Here is a 14964-nt window from a genome sequence, read left to right on the forward strand (position 1 = left end):
ATTTCTTCAATACCTTTGATAATACCCCCAAAGATGAACGCTATTAGGGTGAGGTGATTGTGGTGGACATTCAACTGGGCCTCGTCGATATCTCTTTCAATGGGGTATAATTCATTTCATGGGATAATAAAGAAGGTAAATAATAAAGAAATCGGTCAAACTCTTACAACTACTTTTGCAACCCCTGTACATAAAATGTGCTTATTAATAGTTTGTTAGTGTAGTGAAGGAGATTTTTCAGGAATCTGTAATTGAGTATTTATTTTTCTGACGGCTATTTATTTGTAGTCCCTTCGGTTAAATGGAGATATTTTGAACTCCTTAGTCCACTAAAAAAAAAAGTTATATTTCTCCATCTGTTATCATTAGCTAATGTATCTCTCTCTTTTTTTTTACTCCATTCACAAGCAGAACACGTAGTTTTGGTCTTGTGTGCAGTTTTCAAAAATGGGGATTGTATATTTTTGACAGTAAGAAAAAAACTCATTTCTATTTTCCCATAGTTGAGTACATTTTGGGTCTGTACTTTTTTACTTATACCAAAGTGGAATTCGTACTTTTGCCTTCTTTTTTTTATTTTTTTATTTTTTATTTTTACAAGTTCTTAAGTACAGAGTGTGAGGACGTTTGCCACCTCTCTGCAAGTCATTTTGGATTATTCCAACGGACAGATTCACCACTCCAGGAACTCCCGGGTTTGTGTTAAAGAGGTGCACAGCGTGCTGTTCGCCTCCTTGTCGGTGCAGCCGCCACCCCAGGGAAAAGGAAAAAAAAACAGACCAACAAAAAGTGGTATACCTCTTGACAAGCCCATTCCCACGCTCATGGAAGTGCTCACTTTGTACAGACTGCACAGCACAGGTGAGCTCAGTGTTGGGAATACAGTACAGCGGAGCTTGCATGACTCACAGCTGAATATCAAACATTCGAGTCCTCCAGATCCCCGCGTCGCTCCTCCCCTTGCGCGGGGCCCTGGGCGGCCAATGGCGTGGCTGTGCCGCGCATAGACCTCGGCGTGTCTCCTTCCACTTGCAGTCGGTGTGGAGTAAAAAGTCACGTTGGGAGGCGAGAGGGAGAGAGAGAGAGAGAGAGAGAGAGAGAGAGAGAGGGAGAAGTATCTACTTACAGCTGCTGTCAGATATCCGATCGCCTTCGCATGGCGAGGAGGTAACCTGATCGAGCTGGGAGGAGGAGTGACTCGACCAGGGAAGCCTTGCGCAGAGAGAGAGAAAAAAAATGTCTTCTTCTTCAGCCGGAGAAGTCACAAGAGCAAATGACATCAAGAAGGGAAAATGTGAAGGAGGCGGACAAGCGGGAGTGCATCAAGCTAGTGGCGCTGGAGGCGGCGGGATTGTCCATGGAGCGAACGGCACCCGACGCGGACGCGGACGCAGTGCGCACGGAGCTGCTCGTGAGCGCTGCCTCCTCGCTGGCCTTCTCTCCGGAGCAAGTGGCGTGCGTGTGCGAGGCTCTGCAGCAGGGGGGCAACGTGGACCGCCTGGCCCGCTTCCTTTGGTCCCTGCCCCAGAGCGACCTCCTGCGCGGGAACGAAAGCATCCTGAAAGCCCAAGCGCTCGTCGCCTTCCACCAGGCTCGCTATCAGGAGCTTTACAGTATTCTGGAGAACCACAGTTTCAGCCCGTCCAACCACACCTTCCTGCAGGATCTGTGGTACAAGGCCCGCTACACAGAGGCGGAGAAGGCGCGGGGGAGACCCCTGGGCGCCGTGGACAAATACAGGATCCGTAGAAAGTACCCTCTTCCCAGGACTATCTGGGACGGCGAGGAGACGGTGTACTGCTTCAAGGAGAGGTCTCGGAACGCACTGAAGGATCTGTACAACCAGAACCGGTACCCCTCTCCGGCCGAGAAGCGCAATCTCGCCAAGATTACGGGACTCTCCTTGACCCAGGTCAGCAACTGGTTCAAGAACAGGAGGCAGAGGGACAGAAACCCGTCCGAGGCTCAGTCCAAAAGGTGAGGCCTGCAACACCTTGCGCCTAATCAATTCTCCAATTCACGAACTCTGTCTCTGTGCGATTAATGAGCACGATAACCGATCGCTGTCATAATTCACGTAAAATGTGTACATACGTTTAAGGGCGTGGAGCACGTTTGTAGTGTTTTGAAATATGAACTGGATGCCATTCAGATCCGGTTTCAAAAGTGGCGTGGAAACCAGCTATAACGCTCATTCGCACCCACACTACAGTTTGAATTACTTTAGGAGTTCGGGGAGAAAGGACTTTAATGAGGCCTTTAATTTCCTCACAACTTCCTAAACATAGGTGCGCATGTGGAGACCTAACGTCAACAATGTTATTACAGAATTTAATCAGTGAATGGCTGCCTCCTTTCATGTGGCTCTATTTGTGTCTTTTTGTGTTATTGTACACGCGTATACGCGCGCGGGCAAACGCGCGCGCGCGCGCGCGCACACACGCACACACAAGATGGCTACTGCTAAAATTATATGTAACGTGTATATTCAGTGAAGCCACGCTTGTGTTATCTGGTCCTGGAGGAGGAGGAGTAGTAGGAGGAGGGGGGTTAGGGAGTTTTCCCCTTTTGTGGGTGGGGGTGCAGCTGTTAGAATCAATCTTAAGACAGCAGGTTACAAAATTAATTGAGTAAAGGACATTGTAAATCCACATTGTTTTTTTTGTTTTGTTTTTTGAAAGTATAACTAATGCTTACATAGCATTTAAATGGGGTTGTAAAATAACTGTTACATTCTTAGTTAAGGCCAAAGAACGTTTGAAGCCATTTGTTTGTGTCACACCACCATCACCACCACTGCTGGCTGTTTTTTATCACACCAGAATTTATTGTGCCAAATGGTTGCACACTTGTTGACGCTGGTCGTCTCTCCATGAGGCAAGAGGGCAATGCGTTCCCAAGCGCAGCCTGCTCTTCAAAGCTGTGTAGCCTCATAACACAGCAACAAATGTGACCTACGACGGCTCTTGCGTTGCAACATGTGAACAGCGAGGAAAATGATTATGGCACTTATCATACAAATAACTATTTGCGTATACACAGTATATGTGTCAGAAAATGTAACTGCATGCTCTATTCTTGTTTTGTGACCTGCTATGTCTTATTACCTGTCTTCCTCCCAGTGAATCTGATGGAAACCACAGCACAGAGGATGAGTCCACCAAAGGCCAAGAAGAATTGTCACCTAGGCCCCTCTCCAACTCTTCAGACGGCGTAATCACACATGGGACACTTCCAATTCAGTCGGGGGCTCTGGACAGTGGGGTAGTCATCCAGCAAATCGGGGACATCAAAATGCCTCCCGGATCCAACAGTGGGGGTCTCTACAATGGAAGTCTGGTCACCAACAGTGCCTCCTCTGCGGCATTTCACAACGGCGGCTCATCTTACCTCCACTCACCTGGGAACATTCTCTTCAACGGGCTCAATTTGGGCATCCAGCCTCTGACTTTCAACTCTCTGAGGCCGTCCGGAGGGGTGCTGCTGGGTGGCTCCGGAGTGGACATGCAAGAGAAAGGACTGGGAGGCTCTGCTGAGGACTCTGCCCTGCAATACACCTCCCCCTACTCGGGCTGTGTGAACGGAGGGCCCGTGAAGCTGGAGGGGGTTCACACCATGGCCGCCCAGAACGGAGGCTCGTCCGTGCTGACCTTCAGCTCCTCGCTGGGCGGCTACAGCCTGGTGCAGGTGCCCAGCGGAGTGTCTGACAGTGATGGAAGCTCGCTGCTTAACAGCGATGTCGGCCTTACTCCCCTTCAGCTCTCTTCCTCGTCCTCTTCCTCCTCGATCACACAAGGTGGGTTCTTTGAAAAGTCACGTGATATCTAATTGTAGTTTACACACATGGATAATACTGTACTTTAATAGACAAACTGAGATGAAATGCAGTACGATTAAACACTTAATTGAACATAATATAGTTTAAGTTGATATGGTAAACATTGATATCAAGACAGTTCAGACAAGAAGGCTTTGCCCTTCTTAAATGTTCCAGTGCAAAACTGCAGACTCTCTGCTTTATTCATGGATGTAGTTAAACCGGCTTATGCTACACAAAACACAGAGCCGGGAAAAGAGACACCCGCTTCCCCAACATAAAGAGAAAGTGCCAGTCCTTTGAAAAGTCCAGAGATGAATAAAAACAAGTTACCATCAGTCATCATCGTGGTGCTCTTGATCTTCAGAGCCGGGGAGTAGGGAAAATATGGTTCAGGCAATCAGAGGCCATGAAATGCACTAAGAGGGAATAGCAAATATGCCATTACAGCACTTACCTTGACATTGAACAGAGAATCCACGCCAGGAGGAATTGAAAGGAAAAACAAAAAGTGCGGCTTGCTGTTGAGGAACTACAGGCTCACGCCGCAACAACACAAAGTGCGCGAGACGCACAACAACCGCCTTGAGGCCGGGGCCTCTCAATGAAACATATCATATGTATAATATGAGAAGTGAGAGTGGATTTACTGTTGTGCACCAGATGTAATGTCAGTATTGATGTGTCTTTTGTCTGGCCACAGGTACAATACCTCTGAACGATGTCGCAGTGAGCTCCTCCAGTGACGACTCCTTCCAGCAGCAGGACAAGCTGGCCATGACCTCCTTGCACCACAGCACCGTCCTCTACGGTATGAACGTCAACCAACCGCCCATCAAGAAGGAGCCTCTGGAGGGAGGGGTCTATTCCTCATACCACCACGGGCTCCACCTGGACCCGAGCGGGCAGATCAGCTACTCCACCCCCAGCTCCGCAGAGGCTCCATCAAACCAGGTGCCGGTCTCCGTCACCGCCGCCACCTCGTCCAACCCCGAGGTCTACACCACGCTCACCGTCAGCACGGCGCTTATGGCCCAAACGAACCCGAGCGGTCACCACCTCCAGCCCGCCGAGTACCTCAGGGGACACGAGGTCAGGGCGGCCCAGCCTTCACACCTAATGGGCCCCTGCATGGACAACGACTACATGAGCCTGTCAGAGAACAAGGTGGATGGCAGAGGGCCGGCGGGCGTGACTGACATGGTGCGGGTCATGTGCGGCAACATGGAGCCTGAGGAGGAGAAGGAGCTAGCCAAACTACAGACAGTGCAGATGGATGAAGACATGGCTGACCTTTAACCTTTAAGCAGCACTCATGTCCATGCGAGGAGCGAAAATCTTTTGTGTGTGTGTGTGTGTGTGTGTGTGTACTTTTTAAAAAATCATTATTTCTTTTATCTGTTAAATTATTTGACAATACTGTGTTGACTCATACGATGCACTCAAGTAAGACAAAAGGCCTGTTAGCAGGTCTGGACATTTATGCAAAAAAATTATTATTAACATTTTTAAAAACAAGCTCTGTTCTTCCCATCAAATGTCACATAGGCTCACTGCAGAAGTTGGCGAATGTTGTTTGGGCCATGTTTAAAAGTGCAGTTTTACAGGCAACACCTGCTACTTCCTGTTGAGTGGACTTGATTTGCCGAAGCAGGTGCTGGCATGCCGCAAGTCACGTGACCATGATGTTCCTCCAAACTAAATGCGTCATCTGGGTCAAACCAAAAAGGTCATTCATAGGGGGAAGAGGGGGAGCATGTCTGTGGAAGTGGGCCAGTTTTACTGAAGGACTGCGCACATATATGGACAATATGTCATTTAACACACAAAGCTGCTCATTTCGGACAAAGTGCCCTTCAGTAAGCACCTTAAATTGCCTCTCAAGTCTCAAAGATGAATGTACCTTTTTTGGCATTTGCACTACCATCACACCATTATACGGCCGTCACACTGTTTTCGACGGGCCTCAACAAATGCACACGTTTCTACAGCAAAAGCTATCTTTAAGCCTCGTCGTCAACTGTGAGGCACAGAACTGAATGAAAAGGTCACACTGTGGGGTTCACATGTCGTTCATGTTGTTAAAAACGCAGCTACGTTAAGTAGGTGTGATGATGCTATGCTCTTTCGTGTTTCGTTTTAACGTGCCTCTTCAAATGTGGGCGATTCTGGATGCTTCCCAAATGTATCAGGAACAAAAAAGGTCATAAGTATTTTTTTAAAACAGAGAGGAGTTGCAATGATTTCTCTTCATCATAAGGTTATGCATATTTTGACTCTTTTGCTTTTTACATTGTGAATAACACTGAAAGGAAGCTATGCTATCTGAAGACAAGACGTCAGATTCAGAGAGTTTCCACCACCTCCACCATTGCTTTCACTGGAATATTTGTTGGGTGTCAGATTAGGAAAAGACAAAAGAATGTGGAGGCCATTTGTCAAGTGGGTCTGGTACTTTTTTTTTTTTTTTTTTTTAACTACGGGAGCCTACATTCTCCCTGTCATATATGACTACAATAGCACATTTCAGCCTTACGGCCAACTCACAGCATTCATACCTCTGAGTGCATCACACTTTTTTTTTTTGCCCGACTCATAATGAAATTCTGTCAATTTCCCAGTGCTTTAACTTCATATAGAAAAAGTGAGTGATGGGCTAATGTTTTTTAAAACTTAGTTTGAACTATATGTTTGTTATTTGAAATTATGTGAATGTATTTTTCTAAATCACCGTAATGCAATAAAAGTTTATATTTATGAAAAGAGTTAAAGACAGTTTAGATCTTTGCAAAAAAAAAAAAAAAAAAAGGTTGCTTTTGACCTCTGCATAGGAGTGACACATGTCTGCACACTATTTTATGACAGACAAAAGACACAAAGCATATGTCTCTCCAACATTTAAGTAGCCAAACTGTGAGGATGAGGGGGGAAACTAGCGTGCTATAATCCAGCGAGCCTGCTGCCGCTTGCTCTCTCTGCAAGTGATCGTTTGCACATGCTTGGCAACCTGGACTTCATTAGCCGCCCTTTTCTCATCTCAGCCCCTTTAATTCAAATAAACAGCAATGAGATTTCCAGAGGTAAAGCCTTTTGGGGTGGGGGGTCTTCAGCTCCGCATAGCCCAGTCCAATCCAACGGCCCTTCCCTGGGCGAAGGCTAAACCCCCCGCCCAAGCCAATCCTCCTCCTGGCTGCTCCCGACATGTGGAAGAATGAATCTGAGGTGCTGTCACTCACAGACACTCAGGCTCAATCCACAGAGAGCCTGAACTCCTCACATGGCTTGAGGGGATTCTCTGTAAATTCCCACCAAAGGTGGGTGGTGGACTCTGTGGGTGCCCAGCCATAACAGCACAGAGAGATAAGAAAGAGGCCCGATTTGACAAGAGGACAAACAACGAGGGATTTGACTTTATCCTCAGTGTGTCTGCAGTGGATTTTTGACATTCAGGCCCAAGGAATTGGATGTGATCTAACTGGTGCTGCACATAAACAGAGGCTATTTGTCTGTGCTCATTGTTGGGGCAAAGACAGAGAGACAAATGGGTGAGCCAAGGAGGGAGGGCGAGGCTGGGATAAAATTACCTGTGCACAGGTGACCTCTTCGCCATGGGCAGTGGATTAGCTGATTGTTAGGTATCGGGTGACCCCCTTCCCTCCTACAATATTGAAGAGGGTGACAACAGCTTTGTTGTAGGCCAGAACAATATCCCATTTGCAGCGAGCAGGAGTCATAGGCTGACTCTCACGCACAGGAGGAGGAGGAGGAGGAGGAAGAAAACTTCAACCTAGGTTTATAATGCCTATAAATGCAAAGGGAAAGGTGTGCCTTTGTTGCTTCACGCATGCACTTCATTTTTCATCAGAATGACATTGGACATTGAATAGCATCCTTACTATGGGAAAATCACTTACTCTATTTTGCCCATATTTTTCAAATGCAATGTAAAATGTAGTTGCAGTAAAAAACAAAAAACAAAAAAAAAAGATGAGAACTCCCCCAGAACCCTGGCCTTATTAAAAACACTGACCTCTGATCTTTGAGATGCTTTCAAAGCTGACATTTAATGCGGTGCAGCAGACTGCAAGCCATATGTAACATGACCTGCGGAGCACGGTACTCCGCTGCTCCACGTCCCACTAATGAGAGGGCAGGGGTCGGCGGGTACCAGCCTGGCTCGTAGAGACCCACCACTACTGGGCCGCTTCCCCGCTGCTGCCGGGCCCGACGCAAAGTTTAGCTCTCCCCAGGCTGCTGGGAGCTGCTGTTTGTATGAACAATATTGAGGACTAGGGGCTTAAAGGGGCTGATAGTGTGGGAAAGATGCAGACCTGTGCTGCTTACAGCTGATGGAACAGAAGAGGGGCATCAGGACACACACATATGCACAAAGGAGTTACTATTGGGAGTTGTGTGAAAGTATTGTCCTGGCGCCCCCTCCCTGCCAGCATGTACACACGAGCACCACAAGTATCTCGTTCTGTTTGTGTTTTTCAACCGGTGCTGTTTGTTTATTTCTGCACAGAAAAAAAAAATCGTCCTCCACCTCCCTAAATTAGTTTGCATGTGTTGTGTTTACGGGCCGCAGCGCCGTAAACGCGCCGAGGCTGTAATTGCAACGTATTTGTGGAGCCGGCCCTCTGGAGGAAATGCGTAATGATTTTGATGGGGGGTCTAAGCCCAGCGCACTTGTAGAAGGTCTAATTTTCCAACATGACAGGAAACTCTGTTAAGCTGATAATTGCAGCTCCAATTTCATTTAACTCACTCATGTCAACAGTTGTGTTGTGTTTGGGGAGAAGGGTCTGCCTTTTTATTTGGGACACGGAGCACGCTCACCCAAGGCATATTGACACCATGAATTGATCTGTCAGTTAAAATTAAAGGACAACGTCGTGGTATATTGCGTATTATTATGCTATGTCAGAGTAATTAAAATGCACATCGAGAGTGCCAAATTCATTTTTTTCCTGAAATGTATTTCACTTCCCACAACGGACAGAAAAAGTCAGACTAAACTAAATTTCCCTCCAGGACTTTATCTGCCTAATTTAAACAGCATCAGCGCTGTTCCACTCAATGCAGCTGAAATAGCACTTTGGATTTAGATGGAGTGAAAAACATCTGTGAGCCGTTTCACTTTTCCTCCATATTTTACAAATATAAACCCTCCTATATGGGGAAGCCTTTTGATGGTGACGTTTTTATGAAGCGTACTCTTGTGTGTTCCCGGTCGATCGAGCCTCTCTCTTATTTTTCCTCCTCTCGACTGAAGTGAAATGTAGCATTTCATTGGTTTCCCTGGCAACGCTTGGGCCCAAACAACTTTGCTCCATTGTGATAATGAATCATGAAAACGTTCGGAATAATTGAACAGGGCACCTCAGGTATATTTTAGGGCGTGAAAATGAACACAAAATGTTTGTTATTGTGTTGTCCTTCACACATGCACGGGACACTGAAGAAGAGAGATAAATCTCTCCAAATCATATTGAGAAAGCACTAACAAGTGATGGCCTATAGTATCCCCGAGTATTGCATTACTTGCAGGGGTAAAAAGGGGTGGGAGTGGGGGCTCAGCTCTGGCCGTGGCCGATGGAGAGTCGACATCTTGAAATAATTTCGCCCCCCGGGCTGCTCGGGTTAAAGGAGGAGGCGCGTCGCAATGTGGTAGAGATATTAGAGAAACCCGAGAGCTGCTCATCAGGCAGCTCATTCACTCAAGCTTTTACACAGCCGCATATGTCCTTTTGTTACACTATCCAACAACGTGCACATATGTTCATACACACATCACGTCAGATTGCTACGCAAAGGCCAAATGATTTGCATGCTGTTTTCCTGGTCAGTCCCGATCTTTTGTTGACGATTTCAAATTATGAATCAATGTCACATTGTTGTGTTGAAGATTTCAAATTATGAATCAATGTCCCGTTGCTGTGTTGCTGCCTGTCAGGTCATACGATTTAGTGTTTTGTATTGTTATTATTATTTTATACCTGTACATATAATATTAACACTGATTACGTAATAATTACATTATTATTATTATTATGAGGATGAAAAAACAACTCAGTCAGCACCACAAGCACCATTTAAAAAATAAAATTACTAGTCGGGAACCTATACGGCCTGTGGGGACATTGGGGCAATTGATAATGACATTTAAATAATAATAACAATTTAAAACGTAGAGAGGAACGGTTATTAAAAAACGTGAGCCGACAAATATTCGCAATCTATAATAAACATTGGTTCAATTGTCATCATATTTCTTTGCATAATTCATTGACCTCTGAGGACTTGGACTGATAGGAAAAACAACCCCCAACCCGATAATGCAAAGCTGCTGGTTTGTTTTTGGCGTATGGTCAAGTGCTCTTAAGCAAAGCAATTCTGACATACATGCGCATATTTGAGTGTGTGTGAATGTCAATGTATAAAATAAAGACCAAAATGAACCCCCCCCCCCCAATGTTCTTCCCAGTAGTTTCAATAAATAAATCAAACACTAGAATCAATAGATTTGCAATCGGACAATAAACATATTAAAAACAAAGCTACACAAAAATAGCTTCCAATAATAAATAAATGATCAAGTCAACACACTCGGAAATGTTTGACCGTTGTGTACTTAAAAAAAAATAAGGCAACAAAGTGACACCCAATATAACTGAATAATTTGAATGACTTCAACTTTGATGAAATACTATTGCTTTAATTAAATACCATTAGTGCCATAAATAACCATGCACCATGCATGCATGCAATAGGTTTGGCCTCATTTTTATTGTTTAGTTGAATCCATTTGGGGCATACAAAACGTGCTCCTTATAAGCATATTAAAAAGGGGAATCCGGTTTCAAGGGTATGCATGGTGCAGACAAAGAAATGTGATCCGTGAGGCTCGAACCAACAACTGCAGCAGCACACGGACCAACGTGGTACACAGAACTCATTTACTAATGGATCGGTTTTGTGTTTCAGCCCACCGAAAAACGCTGCATGGAGCCACTACGGTGCCGGTCTAATCCCTGGGATACAAATGGGGGTGGGGGAAGATAATTCAGGAGCAACCTCAAAAACACGATGCAGAAATAAAGGAGGAAACGGCCTAGATAACTCATCGTGACATTCTTTTCTTGCGTTGAAAGAATTCAACTAACGGCATGAGTATAAAATTGAAGTGTCAAGGGATCATTAAAAAAAAAAAAAAAAAAAGATAGGTACCCCCATTTCTCAATGTAATACGTGCAATGAGATTGTTGTTGGACTGTGCAGCCCCATATATTGAACTGAATCACACGAGGAGTCTCGTTTCAAAAAGAGACATGCTCGATTTAACGCGTTAGCATTGCATTGAGATTTATTTTGTACTGTACAGCCTTATATATCAAAATGAATCATATCGGGGTCTCTTTCTCACAAGCACGCACGCACGCACGCTCACACACACACGCACGCACGCACGCACCGGTGGGCTGTGGGCCGTTTGGCAGGTTGTGGTTTGTCATATAAAGACGTGCTTACTGGTACGCCAAACCTCACCATCACAGGACCTTATTAAATTATATCACCCCATAAAATAAACGGCCTAGGTAATTATTAGACTGTGAAAAGGTGGTGCAGCTACCACAATCTGCATGTAATTAAGGGAGATGGGCGTTTACTCGTACGGCCTCAACACGAAAACACCAACAATCGTTTAGTATTTTCCCCTGTATGTTTGTAAACAAATATATCTAGTTGATATAATTTGCTTATCTGGTAAATATTTTTGCACGGTTAAAAAAATGAACAAAAGTGTGTGCGGTTAGTCCCGTAACACTACATAATCCCTATAATATAGAAGCACGTTAATACGGCCTTTAAGAGGCTCTGTAATAATTGATTAGTGTTTAGGAGCTGCCGTGGGGGCGGGAGGTGGAGGTGGAGGTGGAGGTGGAGGTGGAGGTGGAGGCGCGCTCCTATTTCAGCCCCTGACGCGCTGCCTCTGGGGAGGAAACGGAGCTGCAAAGTCAGTGCTGCTCTGCTGTACAGGGGCGCAGGGCAGACGCAGAGCCAATCACCGGAACGCGCCGGGCTCCCTTTAAGCCTGACATATCTCCTCCAGGAACAAATTGTCCCGACAATCAACATCGCAAATCTGCCGTAGAGCGGAGGGCGTGCGGCGATCAGCCGACATCGAGGAGAGGAGAGGAGAGCAGAGGAGAGCAGAGGAGAGTGGGCAGGCCCAACGCGGAAGGATTTGCTTCGGGGAAATAAGAAGAAATAAACGTCATCTTTTTGGGGGGATTTTCTTCCGCGGACATCATGTCGATTTTACCGTCTTTCGGCTTCACCCAGGAGCAAGTGGCGTGCGTGTGCGAGGTGCTGCAGCAGGGAGGCAACCTGGAGCGACTCGGGCGCTTCTTGTGGTCTCTCCCCGCCTGCGACCACCTCCACAAGAACGAGAGCGTCCTGAAGGCGAAAGCGGTGGTGGCCTTCCACCGAGGCAACTTCCGGGAGCTCTACAAGATCCTGGAGAGCCACCAGTTCTCCGCGCACAACCACCCCAAGCTGCAGCAGCTGTGGCTCAAGGCGCACTACGTGGAGGCGGAGAAGCTGCGCGGCCGGCCGCTCGGCGCCGTGGGGAAGTACCGGGTTCGGAGGAAATTCCCATTGCCGCGGACGATATGGGACGGCGAGGAGACCAGCTACTGCTTCAAGGAAAAGTCCCGGGGGGTGCTGCGGGAGTGGTACACGCACAACCCCTACCCGTCCCCGCGGGAGAAGAGGGAGCTGGCCGAGGCCACGGGACTGACCACCACGCAGGTCAGCAACTGGTTCAAAAACAGACGGCAGCGGGACAGAGCCGCGGAGGCCAAGGAAAGGTACTCCCGCCGCGTCCATATGCTTGATAATATGAAAAAAAGTCCTCATTTTCTGACAAACTATACATACATAGTTGCAGATGTTCACGTTTGATGCCAATTTACAAGTTTGTTTACCTGTACGTTTTGGGAAATGCCCCTGCGATACTTTATTCAAATAGTCATATTACTGAGGAAAATGTGGAGACTCCTCTCTGTGAATGGTCAATATGAAAGCCCAAGATGCATTCTGATTTGACGCCATGCTGTCGTGTCATTTCTCCCTTGCAGGGAGAACAGTGAAAACAACAACGCAGGCGGCAACAAACAGAACCAGCTGTCCCCGCTGGACGGAGGAAAGTCTCTCATGTCCAGCTCGGAGGACGAATTTTCTCCCCCTCAGAGCCCCGACCAGAACTCTGCGCTTTTGCTCCAGGGCAACATGGTCCACCCCGGGGCCTCCGCGTATTCCATGCCCGGCCTAGGGGCCCCGCAGCCGGTGCACGGCATGCACGGACACCCGCACCAGCTGCAGGACTCCTTGTTGGGACCCCTAACCTCCAGCCTTGTGGATTTGGGCTCTTAAAGACGCTATTTTATTTGACGAAGAAAAAAAAAAAATACAGAAGAGGACTGATGAGTGTATCAGATTGATGTATGAAGTAACACTATTGTAGCCTAAACCTATATAGACTGACTTGTCCGTCGTTAAATTTGATTGGAACGTAAAATTCCTTTATGCGCTTAATCTGTATATCACCCCGACAGGTTTTTATTATCTCTTGCACATTAAAACACACACACACACGCACACGCACACGCACACACACACACACACACACACACACACACACGCGCACACGCAAGACCTAAAACCCTTAACGAAACACTTACGTGGACTGCCCATTTTCTTAATTTATATTTTGTTAAAATAATTCTCGTCAGGTCATGCACTGAAAATAAAGTACTTAATTTGATCTTTGTTTGCACATGATGAAAATGTGGTAAACCAACGTAATTTCCCCCCTATTTTCTCGAAAAGAATCAAATAACATGTTAGTTTAACACATTTTAATCACGTGCAACCGAGTGATTTGTTCGAATTAAGTAGATTCAATTCAAATGACTTTTTTCAGTGTGCCATTAATTTCAAATAAAACTAAAAGTGATGCTTTTGTCTTGGCTTATTCATCATTCGTTTATATTTGTGGATTTAAGCAACAACAACAACAACAAAAAACATTTATCTTTCTTGATATGTTAACTTGCGTGCACTATTCCCCCCCCCCCCCCCCCCCCCCAAAATATTAAGGCGATATATGTGTTTTCACATCTAGTTTGGGACAAGTACGAAACAAAATTACTAAAACCTATTCACTTGCTTGGTTAGTTATGAATCTCGATAAATGTATTACATCGTGTTATTCAGAGCCGGGATGCAAACAGTCATAAAGGGGAAGCCGCTGTAAAAAAAAAAAAAAAAAAAAAAAAAAAAAAAGAGAAAGTAAAAAAAACGCCAATTGATTTTTGTTTTGTTTTGTTTCAGGTGAGTTTTTTTGTTTATTTTAAATTTTTTGGGGGGTGGGGTGAGGGTGGGGAGAATTACTTTATTTTTTTGCTATCATGCTTTCTTTGCTCTTCAAGAGTTTGTGCTAGGTTCCGGGCCATGGGAAAGAGTCACCACTCAGCTTTTATAGAACTGCATGTTTTCAAACCTAAACATCCTGTCAGAGAAAGAAAGAAAAAAACTATATAAAGGTCAAGTTCACTGGCTGGTAAAATAAATATACAAACAAACATGGGATATATATTAGTATTCTTTAAATAACTTAATTGGCTAAAATGACAACAGAAATAACATGATAAATACAATAGAAATGTATGTATGTATTTATTTATTTATTGTTGGGGCAATCAAGTTATCAGAATGGGGTGTGAATATGAAGAGGAAATGTGCCCACCACCACCAACACCCCCACACACTCATGTCAGGGTAAATTGTTTTGAACAGAGAGCACTGAGGATTTCCTGCAGCATAATCTGAAACAGTTGCTGTTAGCATTACTGCCTGATTGCAAAGATTGCGGTGCTGCAGGGACTCAGCACCCAGCTTCAATTTTTGGGGTGAATGGGTGGGCGCCTCCAGCTATTTTGCATCATCACATCGCTCTATAATATTCTTTACAACCCCTAAAAGACTAATAGAAGCAGATTCCCACATGCTCAATATTTATTTGTTCAATGTCTCTGTCGAGATCAAATGTGAGAATTAATGTGTCAAACATGTTCAATTTC

At 45.6% G+C, this 14964-nt stretch overlaps 2 protein-coding genes across 2 annotated transcripts; both read left to right on the forward strand.

Moving 5' to 3' along the window:
- The first annotated feature begins 1051 nt into the window (after nt 1-1051).
- six4a (SIX homeobox 4a) lies at nt 1052-6460 on the forward strand. The gene is given in 4 exon segments (XM_061695997.1): nt 1052-1287; nt 1289-1977; nt 3123-3796; nt 4521-6460. Coding segments are annotated over 4 exon segments (2010 nt in total). The 5' UTR covers nt 1052-1236; the 3' UTR covers nt 5117-6460.
- Nucleotides 6461-11824: 5364 nt separating this feature from the next.
- LOC133412628 (homeobox protein six1b) lies at nt 11825-13907 on the forward strand. Its single transcript, XM_061696106.1, has 2 exons — nt 11825-12690; nt 12961-13907. The coding sequence occupies exons 1-2, from the start codon at nt 12131-12133 to the stop codon at nt 13253-13255; spliced, it is 855 nt and encodes a 284-aa protein (XP_061552090.1). The 5' UTR covers nt 11825-12130; the 3' UTR covers nt 13256-13907.
- The last annotated feature ends 1057 nt before the right edge of the window (nt 13908-14964 follow it).

The sequence above is a fragment of the Phycodurus eques genome, chromosome 14 (genome assembly GCF_024500275.1).
Source record: "Phycodurus eques isolate BA_2022a chromosome 14, UOR_Pequ_1.1, whole genome shotgun sequence".
Taxonomy (NCBI): Eukaryota; Metazoa; Chordata; class Actinopteri; order Syngnathiformes; family Syngnathidae; genus Phycodurus; species Phycodurus eques.

What these genes read in the sequence shown, in the direction of transcription:
- LOC133412628 (XM_061696106.1), top strand. Translation starts at nt 12,131, where the DNA reads ATGTCGATTTTACCGTCTTTCGGCTTCACCCAGGAGCAAGTGGCGTGC. An exon ending in GCCGCGGAGGCCAAGGAAAG is followed by an intron (nt 12,691 to 12,960) that starts GTACTCCCGCCG and finishes TCTCCCTTGCAG; the next exon opens with GGAGAACAGTGAAAACAACA.